At 43.6% G+C, this 15,794-nt stretch overlaps 1 protein-coding gene across 4 annotated transcripts in view; it reads right to left on the bottom strand.

Moving 5' to 3' along the window:
* pcdh15a (protocadherin-related 15a) overlaps nt 1–15,794 on the bottom strand; it is a 228,633-nt gene that overhangs the window by 79,057 nt on the left and 133,782 nt on the right. For all 4 annotated transcript variants that reach the window (XR_002170731.1, XM_019891743.1, XM_019891745.1 and 1 more), the window contains exons 11-16: nt 11,952–12,060; nt 11,687–11,799; nt 7,858–8,064; nt 5,608–5,742; nt 3,131–3,280; nt 861–1,054 (exon numbers count right to left, since the gene is read on the bottom strand). Coding sequence is in view for 3 of the 4 variants with exons in the window: in XM_019891743.1 (XP_019747302.1) it covers nt 861–1,054; nt 3,131–3,280; nt 5,608–5,742; nt 7,858–8,064; nt 11,687–11,799; nt 11,952–12,060 (908 nt within the window). In the remaining variant the exon portion in view is untranslated. The remainder of the gene's footprint in view (nt 1–860; nt 1,055–3,130; nt 3,281–5,607; nt 5,743–7,857; nt 8,065–11,686; nt 11,800–11,951; nt 12,061–15,794) is intronic.

The raw sequence follows: 15,794 nt of genomic DNA, 5'->3' as shown, positions 1-15,794 counted from the left end.
ATGGAGCTCGGGGCAAGAGGATAGCGAAGAAAAAAAAAAAAACAAATAGCAACAACAACAAGGTGATGGCAGTTAGCAAAAGCTAACAAAATAACTCGAACTAAAAAATGTTTAGAAAACGAATGTCATCATACATTCATTTTAAAATTATTCATTTTGGTATTGCTGTAGAACCGGATAGAAGAGGAAAGGTCATATTTTATTACATAATCCTTTGTGACCTTTATTTTATTTTATTTATTTATTTTTTAATTACACTCAACAAACACTCCATGTTAATAAAACTAATACTAAAACTAATAAAAACTCTCCAAAAACCTGCTCTAAAAAACAATTAAGAGTACAGTCATACCTTGGTTTTCGACCATAATCCGTTCCAGAAGGCTGTTCGAAAAACCGATTTGTTCGAAAACCGAAACCACGCTTCTTTTTTTAAAAAAAAAAATCTTTATTGAACACGTCTGTTCACAATGGCACGCTACACGTGGAAGCGTCACTTCTTCGTCACTTCCTCGTGCAAGGAAGGCGAGAGGAGTCAAGTGACGCATTCAAGTGCGCTCAGTTTGTTCGAGAACCGAAATTCGGTCGTCATCCGAAGCATAAAAAAAACTCGAAATTTTTGGTCGAAAACCGAACAGAGACGTTCGAAAACCGAGGTTTGACTGTAACTCGATCCAAAAAACAAAAGTCGAAAGGAACTAAAAAGTAACGAACTAAAATCCCAAACTATTATAACAGCGCCACCCAACCTTCCATCCATCTGCTCATCCAACCCTTGTGCAGGTTTTCAGTTTATTTCACGTTTGCGAGTGCTGCGTTGACCGTCCCCCGCAATGGAATTTGCGTGCATGCGAGCGTACCTTCTCAGGGACTCCGGCGCGTTGTCGGACGCCTTGACGGTCAGCGCGAAAGATCGTCCGACGGCGAGGCTGACGCCGGGTGCCACTGTGATGCGACCCGTGCGATTATTAATGACAAAGTGTCCCTGAGCCCCGGCCAGGATCTCGTAGGTCACCAGTCCGTTGAGTCCCTCGTCAGCATCCCCCGCCGTTAACTTTTGACGCGGGAAGACAGAAAGAAGCAGGCGCATCAACTCGACACTTTTATGGCCACTCGGAGCGTGGAAATGACTTGAACCAGTTTTGATGTCAGGCTACTACCAAACAGAAAAGCGAGCTTTGTTCTGCAACATTAAAGGTATAGATGTTGCATTGAAGATAAATCCTCGCGGCGGGTGGCCGCAGCCTGTTGAGATTCGAGCTCAATAAAAGTTTGGATGGCGCCGAAATGGATTGTTGCGCTTTTGAAATGAAAGCGTAAAGCTCGGGTTCTCGCTTTGATTTCCAAACGCATTAGTCCGGATCAGCCAGTTACTCGACGGCGGCCCGCCGCGAGGAATGGCGAGCCTTGCCTGGACTTTCTGTACATCTTTGGCGAATTTTCATCCTGAACCAAGCGCACCTTGTTTTAATGGACAAGTCGGCGCATCAAACATAAAACATCAGCAGTAGCCCGAGGGAACCTGCCTGCTTACCCTCTTTCATAAAGGGCTTATAAAAACCGGTTAAGCGCTCACGCCGAACACGCCACGGCCGCTGGCCTCATTTCGCGGAGGCCAAACGGACATTCTTTTTTAAAACAGATTAAACTCGACCTTTCCGAGTCGGACAGAAAGACAAACGAGCGAAGTCGAACTACGAATGGAGAGGAAATGAAAAAGATGGAAGGCTCCGCATGAGTGGATTTAGCCGAACGGGGTTACGGATTCACATTTTTAGGCAGCGGCATGTTTGTGCACAGCTGGGATCAAACAATGATATTTAACCCTTTCATGCACCCTGCAACCTGATAACATGGTAAGCTGTCCACTTTAGTCACCGCTCTCCCTCAAAGGGTTAAAGGCAGCGCAATAATGGAATCAGGTGGGATCTCTAATCTATTAAGAGAATCGGAGTAGAGAGAACATTATCAAAAACAAATCCTACTGTGCTGATGCTGGAGGTAGAGCACGACTTTTTGATGCATTTCATGTTGCTGTGTCATTGTGTGCGTTTTTTTTTTTTTTTTGGTTTCAGTGGTAGGTGGTGGTGGGCCGTCCGAGTCATCCATCTAAACCAGTGGTTCTTAACCTGGGTTCGATCGAATCAGTTGTCAGAATTCTATTCTGCCAAATATTAAAATCGGTCTCCCAAAAAAAAAAAAATAAATAAAAATGTTAGACGGCCTCATATTCATGGTTGCGACCAGATAGGGGTGAAATAAATCCGCCACTGAAGGCCAAGTGAACATGAAATTTAACTAGCCAGTGTGGCTTTTGTGCCATTGGCTTATTTTCCACCATAAAGCCCTTTTGCACAGCGTGGAATAAATAATTGTCTCCAATTTACTCCTTGCCACCCCTACAGCTGTGTACATAATGCACTTGCGCGCAGCAGTGCCAGTGGTAAACATTTGTCGACCTATGGTAACCTCATACCGCCTATATACATTCCGAAACTGCCGAGGAGCAAACAAACCTCACGACCTATTGATTCCTCTATTTTTTTTTTTTTTTTTTTTTTAAACCGAAGTGCCTAAAGACAATATTAGTCATCCAGCATGGATGCTTGCCCCTCGACAGCCGCGATGAATCCCAGAGGGGGCATCCTCCGGTTGTTTATGATACGGACCAAAAGACGGCAACAAGTGTTCTTGCGCTGTAATAGGTCCCTGTGCTGGGCTCGGATAATTCACTTAGTACCACCGCTGCTAATGATAACTTCAATTTGGAGTATTATGCAAAAAAAAGAAAAAGTCATGAAAGGACTGGCTATTGCTTTTTGCTGTAACCGAGTAATATAAAAAAAATGTGCCTTGAGATACGCGTTTAATTCATTTATTCGGACTCAGAAATCAATCCACAATCAAAACACAATCCACCACGATACCTGCGCGCCGCCCCCGAAAGATTTTCTCCTTGCCACTCCTACAGCTTTATAAGGATTTTGTTGTAATTCAATTCATTGTCGTGCTCCCTCTGCTGTGCCTGCCTTGGCCACCGGGAGGCAGTATAATGCAGGCATGCAGACACAAACGGGTTGCTGAGAGAATCGTACCAGCGGGCGGAAATGTTTTTGTGCGGACTCATTACCTGCAGCACCGTCTCCCCGGGTTGCATGTCTGTGAATAAGTCCACGCTGTAGGACACTTGAGCAAACGTGGGCGCGTTGTCATTGGCGTCGACGACTAAGATGTTGACGGTGACGGGGCCGCTCCGTTGGACGCCATCCGACGCCACCATCTGTGCAGACGACACACATATTTGCGGGGTCGATTTGCCGTGGCCTTGCGAGACAGATGACTACGCATCTGATGAGAGAATCTCAAACAAGTGCTGCAGAAATGACCTTAAAGGAGGTTCAGGCTTGTAGATGTGCTGTCTTAATGCATCACCACAATAGATTTGAAATCATCAAGATTTGTACTTTCAGGTTGTACAAAAATAAGGCAGTAAACGTTCAGGAATATTTGTTTATTGGGGCTCAACAGTATTAGGATTAGTGATGTACTTGAGAAACTAGTGTTTTGAATATTACATATGACTATATTTAGTGGCGGCCAAATACCAATACCAGGTATTGATAATAGAGGGAAAAAAACAGCCTTTTATAAGGTATTGGGTACTCACAGATGCTGCCGATACCAGACACCGATCCTTAGAATTCCCACACCAAGATCACCTTTATATCATTTACACATATAACAATTCATACACTATGTATGTATTCATATTTAACTAAATCTATACAATATGTACCATTATGTATTTAATATTTCATGATGATATATACATATCTTTTGATTATTATTCACATTTTTTTGTTAAAGTTAAAAAAATGAGATGAGGACATGTTTCAGATTTCTGTGAGTAGATATTGTATTTACATTAATGCATTTATTGTTCTTTGTAATAGTTTTAAATTGAATTACTAATTTAGTTGAAGGACTGGTGCATTCCAGATGGAGATATGCAAGTTTATTAAATGGACATGTCACATTATTTTTTTTCACATACATATTAAAAAAAAAATGGTATTCCTGATGATTATAGTCGCAGTTTTATCACAACTAGCCGCAAATCAATGAAAGAAGGAAAAAAGGGCAAACAAATTTCTGGTCAAACTGGAACTGTGTAATTTATTCAACGCTTCAATCAGATTGGCCCCTATGTGGCCGATGAGTAATAACAACAGAATGCAAATATTTGAACACGAATGCTCTTTTGCAATGGGCTTTTTCCCCATCTGCCCTTTGCCAGATGGATACTGTATGTGCAATAAAGCAAGTGAGTGCGGTTTTATGGCAACACGCTTTGCATATTTGCTTTTGACGCAAGGTTAATCTGTCAGGAGAAGGATGTGTTTAGTAAATTGAGAACTTTACGAGCAGCGTGTAGGAGTGATTTTAACGCTGCTCGTATAAAGCTTCACCTGCAGGACAACCTGTAAATGGATCAAAAAGGATTTAAATGGATTTTTCTTTTTTTTTTTGCCCACCATATTGACTGCGCTGATCATCAGGATTTGGCAGCGAGATTAGAAAAATGTGGTGAGTAGAGCGATAAAATAAAATGAGAGAATCAATTCTCATCGAACCATTCTAGACCCAATTTTGCCTTTTTTTCTGATGAAGCAGCACTTCATATTATCGGACCCATTGGACCAAGTGCCAGTCTCTCTCATTTAAAGCCTTGTAAAAAAAAAACCCAAAAAACCCAATTGGCTTCTCTTTAACTGAAAAAGTCAGCTTGACACAGTAACTTTTTCAAGTCAGGTCCAAGTAGATAAAATGATGTTAGCTGCCCGCTGGCTAAGTGCTACTGGCACAGGTTAAAATAAGTGTGTGGCTTAAAGGTGGCACATAAAACACTGAATTTTTAATTGCTTGTTTACAAATACAGTTGGGCTGTATTTTGTAAATCACATGAGCACGGTACAAATTATATGTATTGTATTTAGTTCTGAGGCATTTTTATTTTCATGTAATTCCACTGTTGGCCACTGGACAGCACAGCATTTTTGAACGCTTAATACTGGACAGAAGAGTCTCAACAGGAAGTAGGCTTGTTACAAGGTGATCCTAGTTTTTGCTGAAAATTGAACGTGAAATCATCTTTAATCCTGCTTTTTATGCCTACAGATTTTTTTTTTCATTTCTCAATGCATGTATCAAAGATCCACTTTCTTAACACAACACAGTTTTTTTCAATGGTGTCAGTGTATCTTCTGGCGGTCTTCATAAGAAGTTTTTGTTTTCTCTGCTTTGCTCCAGAATTTGGTGGAGTGTTTTGTTTGTAAATGCTTGTATGATGTTGTGTCTTTTGTGAAGCACATTGACTTGCCTTATGTATGAAATATGCTATAGAAATAAAACACGCCTTGCCTTGACACACCTCGTACATTCGCGAGAACATACATTGCTCCTCGATTGCCTAGGAAAGGTCGCATTGTGCGAGACGCGACTGCCCCTGACATTGCGTCTGCTCCGACCATCGACTCAAACAAACGAAAGGAGATGCAGGTCAAAGGTCGGCGGTAATTTACTGCGGCCAGTAGGAACGGAGCATACCGTGAACGTGTAGGTCATCTGCTTCTCCCGGTCGACGGGTTTCAGCAGCCTCAGATAGCGGATTATGCCGGTCGGGGTCAGACTGAAGATGGCCGTGTAGTCGTCCAGGGTTATCTTCAACATGGGGTCTTGAGTCTTGCAGTTGTGGAGATGTGGAATATAACAAGAAATGCGTTACCATGGCCAAATGGAAGCTTCGTCTCCCTTCCAAGGCTGAGGAAAGCAAACGTGTGATCCTCCTAGCGAGGAGTGGGAGGAAGGATGGATCAATGTGTTTTTAACATGACAACATCAATAAAAGAATGATTTCTACTCAAACAACCACCTCCAGTTTCCTTTTTTTTTTTTTTTATACAAAGACGAATAAAATACGATGCACGCTGGTGATGAACAATAGCGTTCGCAGAAGCGCCCAACTTATTTGTCTGAACATCCGTAGTGGTCATCGGCGCGTTCGATTAGCGTCTGTCGGCCTGCTTTGGTAAACACCACAACAGAGAGGGTTATCGATTACATTCCGCGTGTCTACCCTTCACATTTTCTCCTGAAACGCATGGAAACAAAGCTGTTTTGAAAGGTGAACTGCAGGATGGCAGACGTCTGTTTGAGGAAGATATATGGTCCTCGGATCTCACAAACACACCATTACGTTCTCAAACGCATGCCAGAAAGTCCACTTTTGAACGCTGACAACACACAGCAGGAATTCTGAATGCAAGCAAAGTATTCGAAGCACTCCAATAAAACCCACGCTTATATTGACATTTTCAGAATATTGCACTCGACATAATATAAGGTACACCTTCACAATAGAATAACAGCTGTGTCCATGATGTTGCCTCAGTCTGCAGAGATGTTATTTTAATAATCTGACACATTTTTCCTCTTATATGTCACTTAATATGGATTTACGAATACAGTGCCGCTCTAAACTACCACATTTTCTGCACTATAAGGCACACCTAAAAGCATTCGATTTTCTCAAAAGCCGACAGTGCGCCTTATCATCCAATGTGCCTTAAATATGGATCAATATTCTAATTTCTTGGACGTAGTACTTTAAATGGTCTTTGTTTGTTTCAGCTGCAGCGGTTGTGAAAGCTCAATATAAATAAAGCTGAATTGTATTGTATTCCCTTTAGCGTAGCTCCATCTAGTGGATGCATAATGCAACCGCAGCCACCACCGTAGCTTCTACTCTATGTGCCTTATAATGCACGCACCCAATATATGAAAACAGTTTTAAAATAGGCCATTCATTGAAGGTGCGCCTTATAGTGCAGAAAATACGGTAACCGCAAACTGCAACCACAAACTGAATTCTTACTTCTTTGGGATACTTTTGTTAATACTCTTTCAATATTCTGAATTATCATAAGTTGTCTTTTTTCCATTTTTATTTTTATCTGACAGTAACATTATAATACCCAGTGATTGGCTGGCGAGCACCTCAGGATGGAGGGCTGGACGAAATATGCCATAATCTACTTAATGGCATGAGAAATGTGCTTGGGAAGTGTAGTAGTAGCGGCAAATAATACGAGTGCTAACTAGTACGGTAGTTGTAGTAGCTCTAGCAAGTGACTGTGCATTATTGTGTCATTGGATTGTGCAGGTGTACGTAAAAAAAAAAAAAAAAAGTGTCAGTTGAGCATCTCTACCACTGCAATCGTCTCCAGGAGTCAATAAGCGCTTCCCCATGCACAGGAAGGAGGGATGCCCTGAGTCAGACTGCAGATCCACCCGCCGGCTTCATTAGCCAGCAAATGAATCATCACCTATTTACTATCTGCGCTAAATTTGCACGTATTAATCAGATGAGTGTCACCGTGGTAGATACTGCACATTCCACGGCACACTAAACCAAAGTGAACTAAAATGCAGATTTAACAGAGTGTCATTAGGAATTTTTACTGGCATGAATGAAGAAGCCATTAGGGTTCTGCTGCAGTCTCCCCCCGCCCCCCCCCCCCACAGAACAGCAATTATAAATCAAAGGAGTCATCACCAATATGTGTAAATAATCAGGACATCCCCATGATATGCTCAATTCTGTAAATGGGTGTGCGGCGCAGCTCTTTGAAAGCCTCTCTTTTACCTACAGGAGTATCACCAAGAGCCAGCTACAATGATGACAAACATGGGAAATGACTCATGGAGGCAGGATGAATATGCATCATTATTTTTTCACACACGTCTGAAAGGACATTGGCTATCATCGGTCGATGCTGCAGGGCAGACGACCCTCACCTCCTCGACGTCGTTATCCAGCGCAACGATCCCCAGCGGCGTGGTGAGATTGACCCCGGCTGAGATGGTGGTGCCCACCGGGGACGACTCGCTCACGTAACCCTGGTAGGTGACAAACTGGAAGTACGGCGCCTGGTTGTTCTCGTCGAGGATTTCTATGATGAGGTCGGCGTAGGCCGGCAGTGGGTGGCCGTTGTCCTGTTCGGCCTGAGAACAAAACGCAAAGTGACATACGCAGGTGCCGTGAGTTAAAACCTCTTTTCCTATCCTTTATTTCTGCTGATAAACTTTTCCCCGCTTCACTTAAATGGGCCTTGTCTAAAAGAAAAGTAGTGCTGTGGCACCATCTAGTGGCATCGTTGTGGAACTGTACTATGTTGAAGTTACCGGAGAAGTTTTATTTAGAAAGGCCACAAGCCCTGTCTATTGGAACAGTTTTTCGCACCATCTAATGGCATCTTGGTGCAAAGAAACACCGTTTAACTGAGGGGAGAAGCTTCAGTTAGATAGACCATAACCCAGTCTAAAGGAAAAGTAGTACTTTGGAACCATAGTGGCATATTGGCACAAATAAACTATATTGAAGTTAAATGAGGAGCTTCATTTACACAGGCCACAGACCTGTCTAAGAGAAAATTAGTGCTTTGGTGCCACCTTGTGGAATTTCGGTGCAAAGCAACTATGGTGAAGTGAAAAGAGGAGCTTTAGCTCCGTCTGAAGTAGCGCTTTGCTGCCAATTTGCAATCCGGGACTTCCAACAACCTGGTATGACTGCCATTGTTTAGGCAAGCGGTGCTGTTAATTTGAGGCTTGGACTCCACAAGGCAATGAGGCTTCCATGCACACGTAAACAAGTGCATCAGTCAGCGCACGCACATCGCTCACATTCAATGGAACCGAGCCGGACTGTCTTTGATGGGTCTGAAAAAGGCTGCGGAAAACTCAATTCAATTCCAACTGTGACTTGGGATTTTGTTGATGCATTTTGGCAACATGGGGCTTGCAAAAGCGGGCCACGTAGCTTCGCTCAATCTACCGTGAGTATGCATGAATCCATTTTCGATTGCAGCTCGATCGAGTTTTATAACGTGGTGCATTACCAAAATACACGCGCGTGATCCTATCCGTGTATCCCCAAAATGTGACTCGGAAGCAGCGCAATCGGATCAAACTGAAGCAATGCCCTGTTTTTGCTCGATCCTATCAGCTCCCTCCATACCACCCACACCAAGGAAACATTATGAACCCCCCACCCCAAAAAAGAGATCAGAGACTGTGCGAACATCAGTTCAAGCCATGACCTGAGACCAATTCCGCACGTGGGCTCAATTTTGCCGGGCAGAGTGTCAATTCAAATGTGGCTCAGGCTGGTGCTAATTGTTGAAAAGTGTGCGTGCGTATGATGATTCCATATTGCCGGTTATTCCGTCTTCAAGCTAGCAGAGGACATTACGACCTGGTTTCACTGCCACCGCAATGTCACACAGGACTGACTGTCTGCCTACACCCGTACTTTCCTTACCCGGAGATCCAACGCGCTCTCTGAAACAAAAAAAAAAACAACCCAAAAAAAACCACCCCAGGGAAAATAGCTGTCATTGACCGATAAAGTGTGCGCCGCACATCGCTCACATTCAATGGAACCGAGCCGGACTGTCTTTGATGGGTCTGAAAAAGGCTGCGGAAAACTCAATTCAATTCCAACTGTGACTTGGGATTTTGTTGATGCATTTTGGCAACATGGGGCTTGCAAAAGCGGGCCACGTAGCTTCGCTCAATCTACCGTGAGTATCCATGAATCCATTTTCGATTGCAGCTCGATCGATTTTTATAACGTGGTGCATTACCAAACATACACGCGCGTCATCCTATCCGTGTATTCCCCAAAATGTGACTCGGAAGCAGCGCAATCGGATCAAACTGAAGCAATGCCCTGTTTTTGCTCGATCCTATCAGCGCCCACCATACCACTCACACCAAGGAAACATTATGACCCCCCCTCACCCCCTCAAAAAAAAAAAAAAAGAGATCAGAGACTGTGGGAACATCAGTTCAAGCCATGACCTGAGACCAATTCCGCACGTGGGCTCAATTTTGCCGGGCAGAGTGTCAATTCAAATGTGGCTCAGGCTGGTGCTAATTGTTGAAAAGTGTGCGTGCGTATGATGATTCCATATTGCCGGTTATTCCGTCTTCAAGCTAGCAGAGGACATTACGACCTGGTTTCACTGCCACCGCAATGTCACACAGGACTGACTGCCTGCCTACACCCGTACTTTCCTTACCCGGAGATCCAACGCGCTCTCTGAAACAAAAAAAAAAAACAACCCAAAAAAAACCACCCCAGGGAAAATAGCTGTCATTGACCGATAAAGTGTGCGCGCCATCTCAACATTATAGTGCATTTGAGCCTGATAAAAGACAGACAGGTGGTGCAGGGTTGCAGTGTTCTCTTGAGAGTCTAGTCTTTAGCCCGGGTTGCCGTATCTGGGAAGCGGCAGTAAATGACCTCCGGGAGATTCATTGCTTATCGCTTGCTTGCGTGTCTCCCAATCCCGTCATCCTTTAAAGTGTCACCGTAGATCGTTTTGTTTTTCCTCTCCTGGTGTGTGATAAGACCACTTGTCGCCGTGTACAACTCCATTTGTTCCGTTTTCAGAGGCACAGCGCCTCGAGTTGTGTTTCGATGCGGAGCATTCTCAAGACACCCGTGGCTCATTTTCACACTGGTTCCTCAGCGTCCATTCGCAAATGTACTCCCCACCCCCAATCTCCGCATGCGTCTCCAGTGTTCCTTCGTCCCCCTTCCTCTCAAGCCATCTTTCACAGGAAACAGCAAGTTGAAATTAGGATTCAGCTCAGAGAAGCTCACTTTTCCCCCTCTCATGAATCATCACATCTACTTTGACTCGATCACCGAAGCGTGGCTCGAGATAAGGTAAGACAGCCTTCAGCCATTGAGGCTATCGATGTGGAACGGCTGGACTAGCCAACTCAAAGCTAAAAAAAAAATAAAAAATCATACCCCAGGTTACAAACTGGAGCAGCACTGCAATAACGTCAAATCCGAAACACTTCAACATGAACTGGACCAGCACTTTGGGTCTGCACTCATCCAACACGAGACTCCAAACTGGACCAGTACCATGATACCAACCACATCACTCGGCCTGAATATCCACTAACTCTTTAGGTGAGGTTAAAATTTGAGAATAAACACCAACCCTGATCGCAGACAACACACGAAACCTCCGGTGGATTCCAAATTGAACCACCACCAGAATATAGACGAATCAGGATCTGCATCAGGACTAGAATAAACACAAACCTTTACACTGGGTTGACCAAGTGGATCAGCACCAAAATCAACACTCACAAGTAAATAAATCCGAAAGCAATTTTAACATTGGGATAGAAACCGGACATTGACATTAACCCTTCCAACCAAATAGAAACCTGATCAGAATCGGAATAAAAGCTAAAGCTGGTTTAACCTGGACAAGGGCCGATCCTAATAACTGGATAGAAACTAGACCAGAACCAGAATAAACACTAACCCTGGTATACAAAGTGGATCAGCATGAAGATTAAAACGAACCCTCAGACTGGTACAAAAACCAGATCAGGACCGGAAAATACACAAACTCTTAACAACACAACATCAACAACAACATCACAAAGCCACAGCACGGAAACCGCTAAGCCCGATGCAGGGTTGCTTTTTGATTCTTTCAAATAAAGGCGACACGGTCAATCTGCGAGCAAAACGAACAGCGGTTCCGACTTGGCTGATGCAACATTGATGAGCACATTCGAATTCATCCTTCACCTTAATAACAAGCGTGAACCTTTGATACAAGTCCCTGCTGATGGGCTGCAGGACGCGCAGCTCCGCCGTGGTTTTGTTCAGGGAGAAGTACTGAGGATATGTGACCGGATGGCCTGCAATGAAGAAGAAAAAAAACATTTACGGCACGGAAAAGAGCGTCAAGAGTGATCATTCAAAAGTCAAAGCATGTCGTCGCAGCAGAGGTGAGCAAGATTAAATGAGTAAAAATCAATGTCGGGTGCGGGGGGGGACGTGATGGCCTTACCAACCAGGATGAAGAAAAGCACACCGGGCCTGTCTGACGGCGGTTGGATGTTTCTGTCCATGTCCACCGCCCGGATTGGGGGGGTCACATTGAGGGGGTTCAATTTGCTCTGCAGGGAGTAGACAGATTATGCAGGTCAAACATGACTACCAATGTAAGGCGAGAAAAGCTCTGGATCGTTGGCAGAACCTCTGAGGAACTGATGTGAAATGGATAGAAAAAGGTCAAATTAAGTTTAGGAAAGTTCTACATCCATAATAGTTTTTTGTTTGTTTTTTTTTTTTTTTTTGGTGAGAAAAATTAGTCTATCGCCATGGCAGCACGGTGGTCGGCTAGTTAGCACGTCCGCCTCACTGTGCGGAGGTGCGGATTTCGATTTGGCCCCCGGCCTTCCTGTGCGGAGTTTGCATGATCTCCCCGTGCCTGCGTAGGTTTTCTCCTGGTACTCCGGTTTCCTCCCACATTCCAAAAACATGCATGGCAGGCTGATTGAATGCTCGAAATTGTCCCTCGATGTGATTGTGAGCACGGATGTTTGTCTATGTGTGCCGTGCGATTGGCTCGCTTTCAGTTCAGGGTGTTCCAACCATTAGTTTGTTCGTTGCATCATAAACTTACGATGGCCTTTGGACTGAAATGGACCCCTGATGAGAGAAATGTTCCCCACCACTGATCTAGAGCATTCTGACACAGAAGAAATTCCAAAAATAACTTTGTGCATCATTATGCGGAGAATCCAACTTCTGCAAGACCGTGTCTGTTCTGTCTGAGAATGCCATATGATTATTTATTTCACTCGTGTTTTGGGAGATTTTTTTTTTTTTTTTTTTTTAGGTGTCTGTATCAGATTTCAGCTCCTTTGAAAAGAAAGTCAACAAAGAAAGCCGCCTCGTTTAACGGAATGAGCCCGAAGCTCCGCCCGCTGATATTCTCCTCATAATAATGTTATCCCGCTCCCGTCTGCACTGGGAAAGGATTACGCGAGTGCCTCCGGTCGCCAACACCGCAAGCATATAGAGTTCATTTTCCTCTTTGTAGTTATGTTGGAAATGATGTTGCTAAATTCCATCAAAACTGGATCGACGTTATCAGGCGACTGAGGTATTGGCACCAAAAGCTGTGAGCAGTGTGTGACACTGCAATATTTGATGTCACTCCATTATGATGCAAATATCGCGACGGTATCACGAACACTGATATCGATACTATTTGTAATTGTTTGATACAAAATAAATATGATCCCACAGCAAAACAGGGTGTGCCGTTGGCGAGCAATCATTCAATCATCAGGAAGTAATTCTCTTTGTTTTATGTTTAGTTTGACAGTAATCATCAATCATTACAGCAGATTACAGATACAAATATATACACACATTATACAAAGTATATATGATATATATCAAAACAGTACACACTGACATGTATGTATATAATCATATGCTGTAAATATGTATATACATATATTCATATATATACATACATATATATAATTCTTATAAATTATAACCAATGTATTTGGATGCTAAATGTGTCTTTCTTTTCACACCCATGGACGTCTCAAGTCCATCATACTACTTGACTGCTCACGTCAATAATACAGCAACCAGAAGACCAGGAAATGCAATATCATGATCGGTTTATTTTCCGGTTGATCTACTAACGGATTTCGCCAAATGTCAACTTCTTGGTGTTCACGGAAGGAGAAAATGCTATTTACATGCATTGCCTGACTTCAAATGGGAAATATCGATGTCCGCGTAAAAACGAGGCGGTTGCGCAAGTTATAGAGCGCTTAGTGAACCACCCCGAAGAGAGTTTTCCAATTAGCATGCTTCGCAACGCATCGCAATAACAGCGTTGCATACCGAGATTAATGTATGTGCAACGGCCCAGTCGGGCACAATCGGACATCTTGGGCAGTAATTAAGCAGCTTTACAATGCGAGGCTCTATCTTAACATAGAGCTAAAGGGGAATATGTTTAGCATGTGCAGGTGAGTGGGAGGAGGGGTCGCTTCGCTTATTCAGACACATGCCTCTCCATAAACGTCTGCCCCGGGGAACAAAATCTCTCCCCCAGGGTGTATATTTATATCTCACAGCTCCGGGGTAATCCTCACAGCCCTCCCTAAGAAGCCCTCTCGCTTTTACAATGTCTGGAGGTGTGCTAAATCCAACCCCCCACCCTTGCTCGGCACAATGATGATTAGCTTTAATACCCTCCTCCAGTGGTCATTATAACACGGGACTCGGGAGCCCGGCATTATTTCACATCAACTTAATAACAGCCGTCTCGCCTTTGTGATTAATTACAATGCAATCATCAATTATGAGGAGACAAAGCTCCCGGTGGGGCGACACGCTGCTGCGACATTGGGAAAGGAAAAGAAAAAAAAACTGAGTGGGAGGGGGGGGGGGGGGTAGGGGGGATGCTGATCATTTTCAGGTGTTAAATTGGTCATTAGAATGACATAACGCCTATTTTCAATGTTTGTCAAAAAGAATACAAATGTGTGTGTTATATATTAGCGCTGTTTGAAAATATCCTCACCTGATTCTGCTTACAGGTAATTATATTGTAGTATTGTATTTGAAAACTTCTATTGAAGTGGATATAAAAAGTCTGCACACCCCTGTTTTATATGAAAAAATGAGACCAAGATAAATCAGTTCAAAACTTTTTCCACCATTAGTTTGACTGATAGTGTGTAAATCACCTCATTAAAAAAAAAAAAAAAAAAAAAAAGCTATCCCAAACTAACTGGGGCTGTCGTTATGTCCAGAATGAACCCATCAAATTCAAACTTAGGGAGTCAGCACAACTCATCTGCCGTCATTTTAAGTGCCTCTGATTAACCTCAAATAAAGTTTAGCTGTTCAAGTAGGCTTTTCCTGTCATTTCTGCTGACTTTACTGTCATTTAGTTTCATAGTTCCTAAATTGGGTGCGTGGCTGTGTCAGAATTAAGCAATCACATTTAAATTCATGTCAAATGGGAGTCATCACACGCATGCCACAAATTAAGGTGCCTCTGATCAGGCTTAATAAAGTTCAGCTATTGAAGGTGGCTTTCATGTCATTTTTGCTTCTTTCCCCCTTTCATTAATTAGATTAGGTGAAGTTACTTAATTAGTTGCTTGGTTAGTCGCAAACTGGGGATGTGGCTGTGTTCCAAATGAACCGATTACATTCAAGATCATGTTAACTGGGTGTCAGCACGTAACTGCCATCATTCAAAGTGCCTCTGGAGAACATCTGATCAAGTTCGGATGCTCTAGTAGGCTTTTCCTGACTTTTTTCCCCCCTTGCACAATAGGAACGTAATTCTTTAATCTGACTGCAAGTGAGATTTGCATTAACCCTTTCATGCACTCTGTCACCTGATAACCTTTTTAAGCTGTTCACTGTCGTGTCCCTCAAAGGGTTATGACATAACTAAAACAAAATAATTTCGCTTGACCCGGTGGGCCAGTGATTAGCACGCCGACCTCACAGTGCAGATGTCGTGGGTTCGATCCCGGCTCCGGGTCTTCCTGTGTGGAGTTTGCATTTTCTCCCTGGGTCTGCGTGGCTTTTCTCCGGGTACTCCGGTTTCCTCCCGCATTCCAAAAACATGCATGGCAGGCTGATTGAATACTCGAAATTGTCCCTGGGTGTGATTGTGAGCACGCGTGGTTGTTCGTTGATGTGTGCCTTTCGATTGTCTGGCAACCGGTTCGGGGTGTCCCCCGCCTACTGCCCGTAGACGGCTGGGATAGGCTCCAGAACCCCCGTGACATTTGTGAGGATAAAGCGGCTCCGAAAATTGATGGATGGATGGAGACTTGAAGGTTACGACTTTCGA

This window comes from Hippocampus comes, unplaced genomic scaffold (assembly GCF_001891065.2).
Source record: "Hippocampus comes isolate QL1 unplaced genomic scaffold, H_comes_QL1_v1.1 scaffold121, whole genome shotgun sequence".
In the NCBI taxonomy this organism is placed as follows: Eukaryota; Metazoa; Chordata; class Actinopteri; order Syngnathiformes; family Syngnathidae; genus Hippocampus; species Hippocampus comes.
Note: the sequence above shows the minus strand (reverse complement) of the source record. Positions and strands in the feature narration are given on the sequence as shown.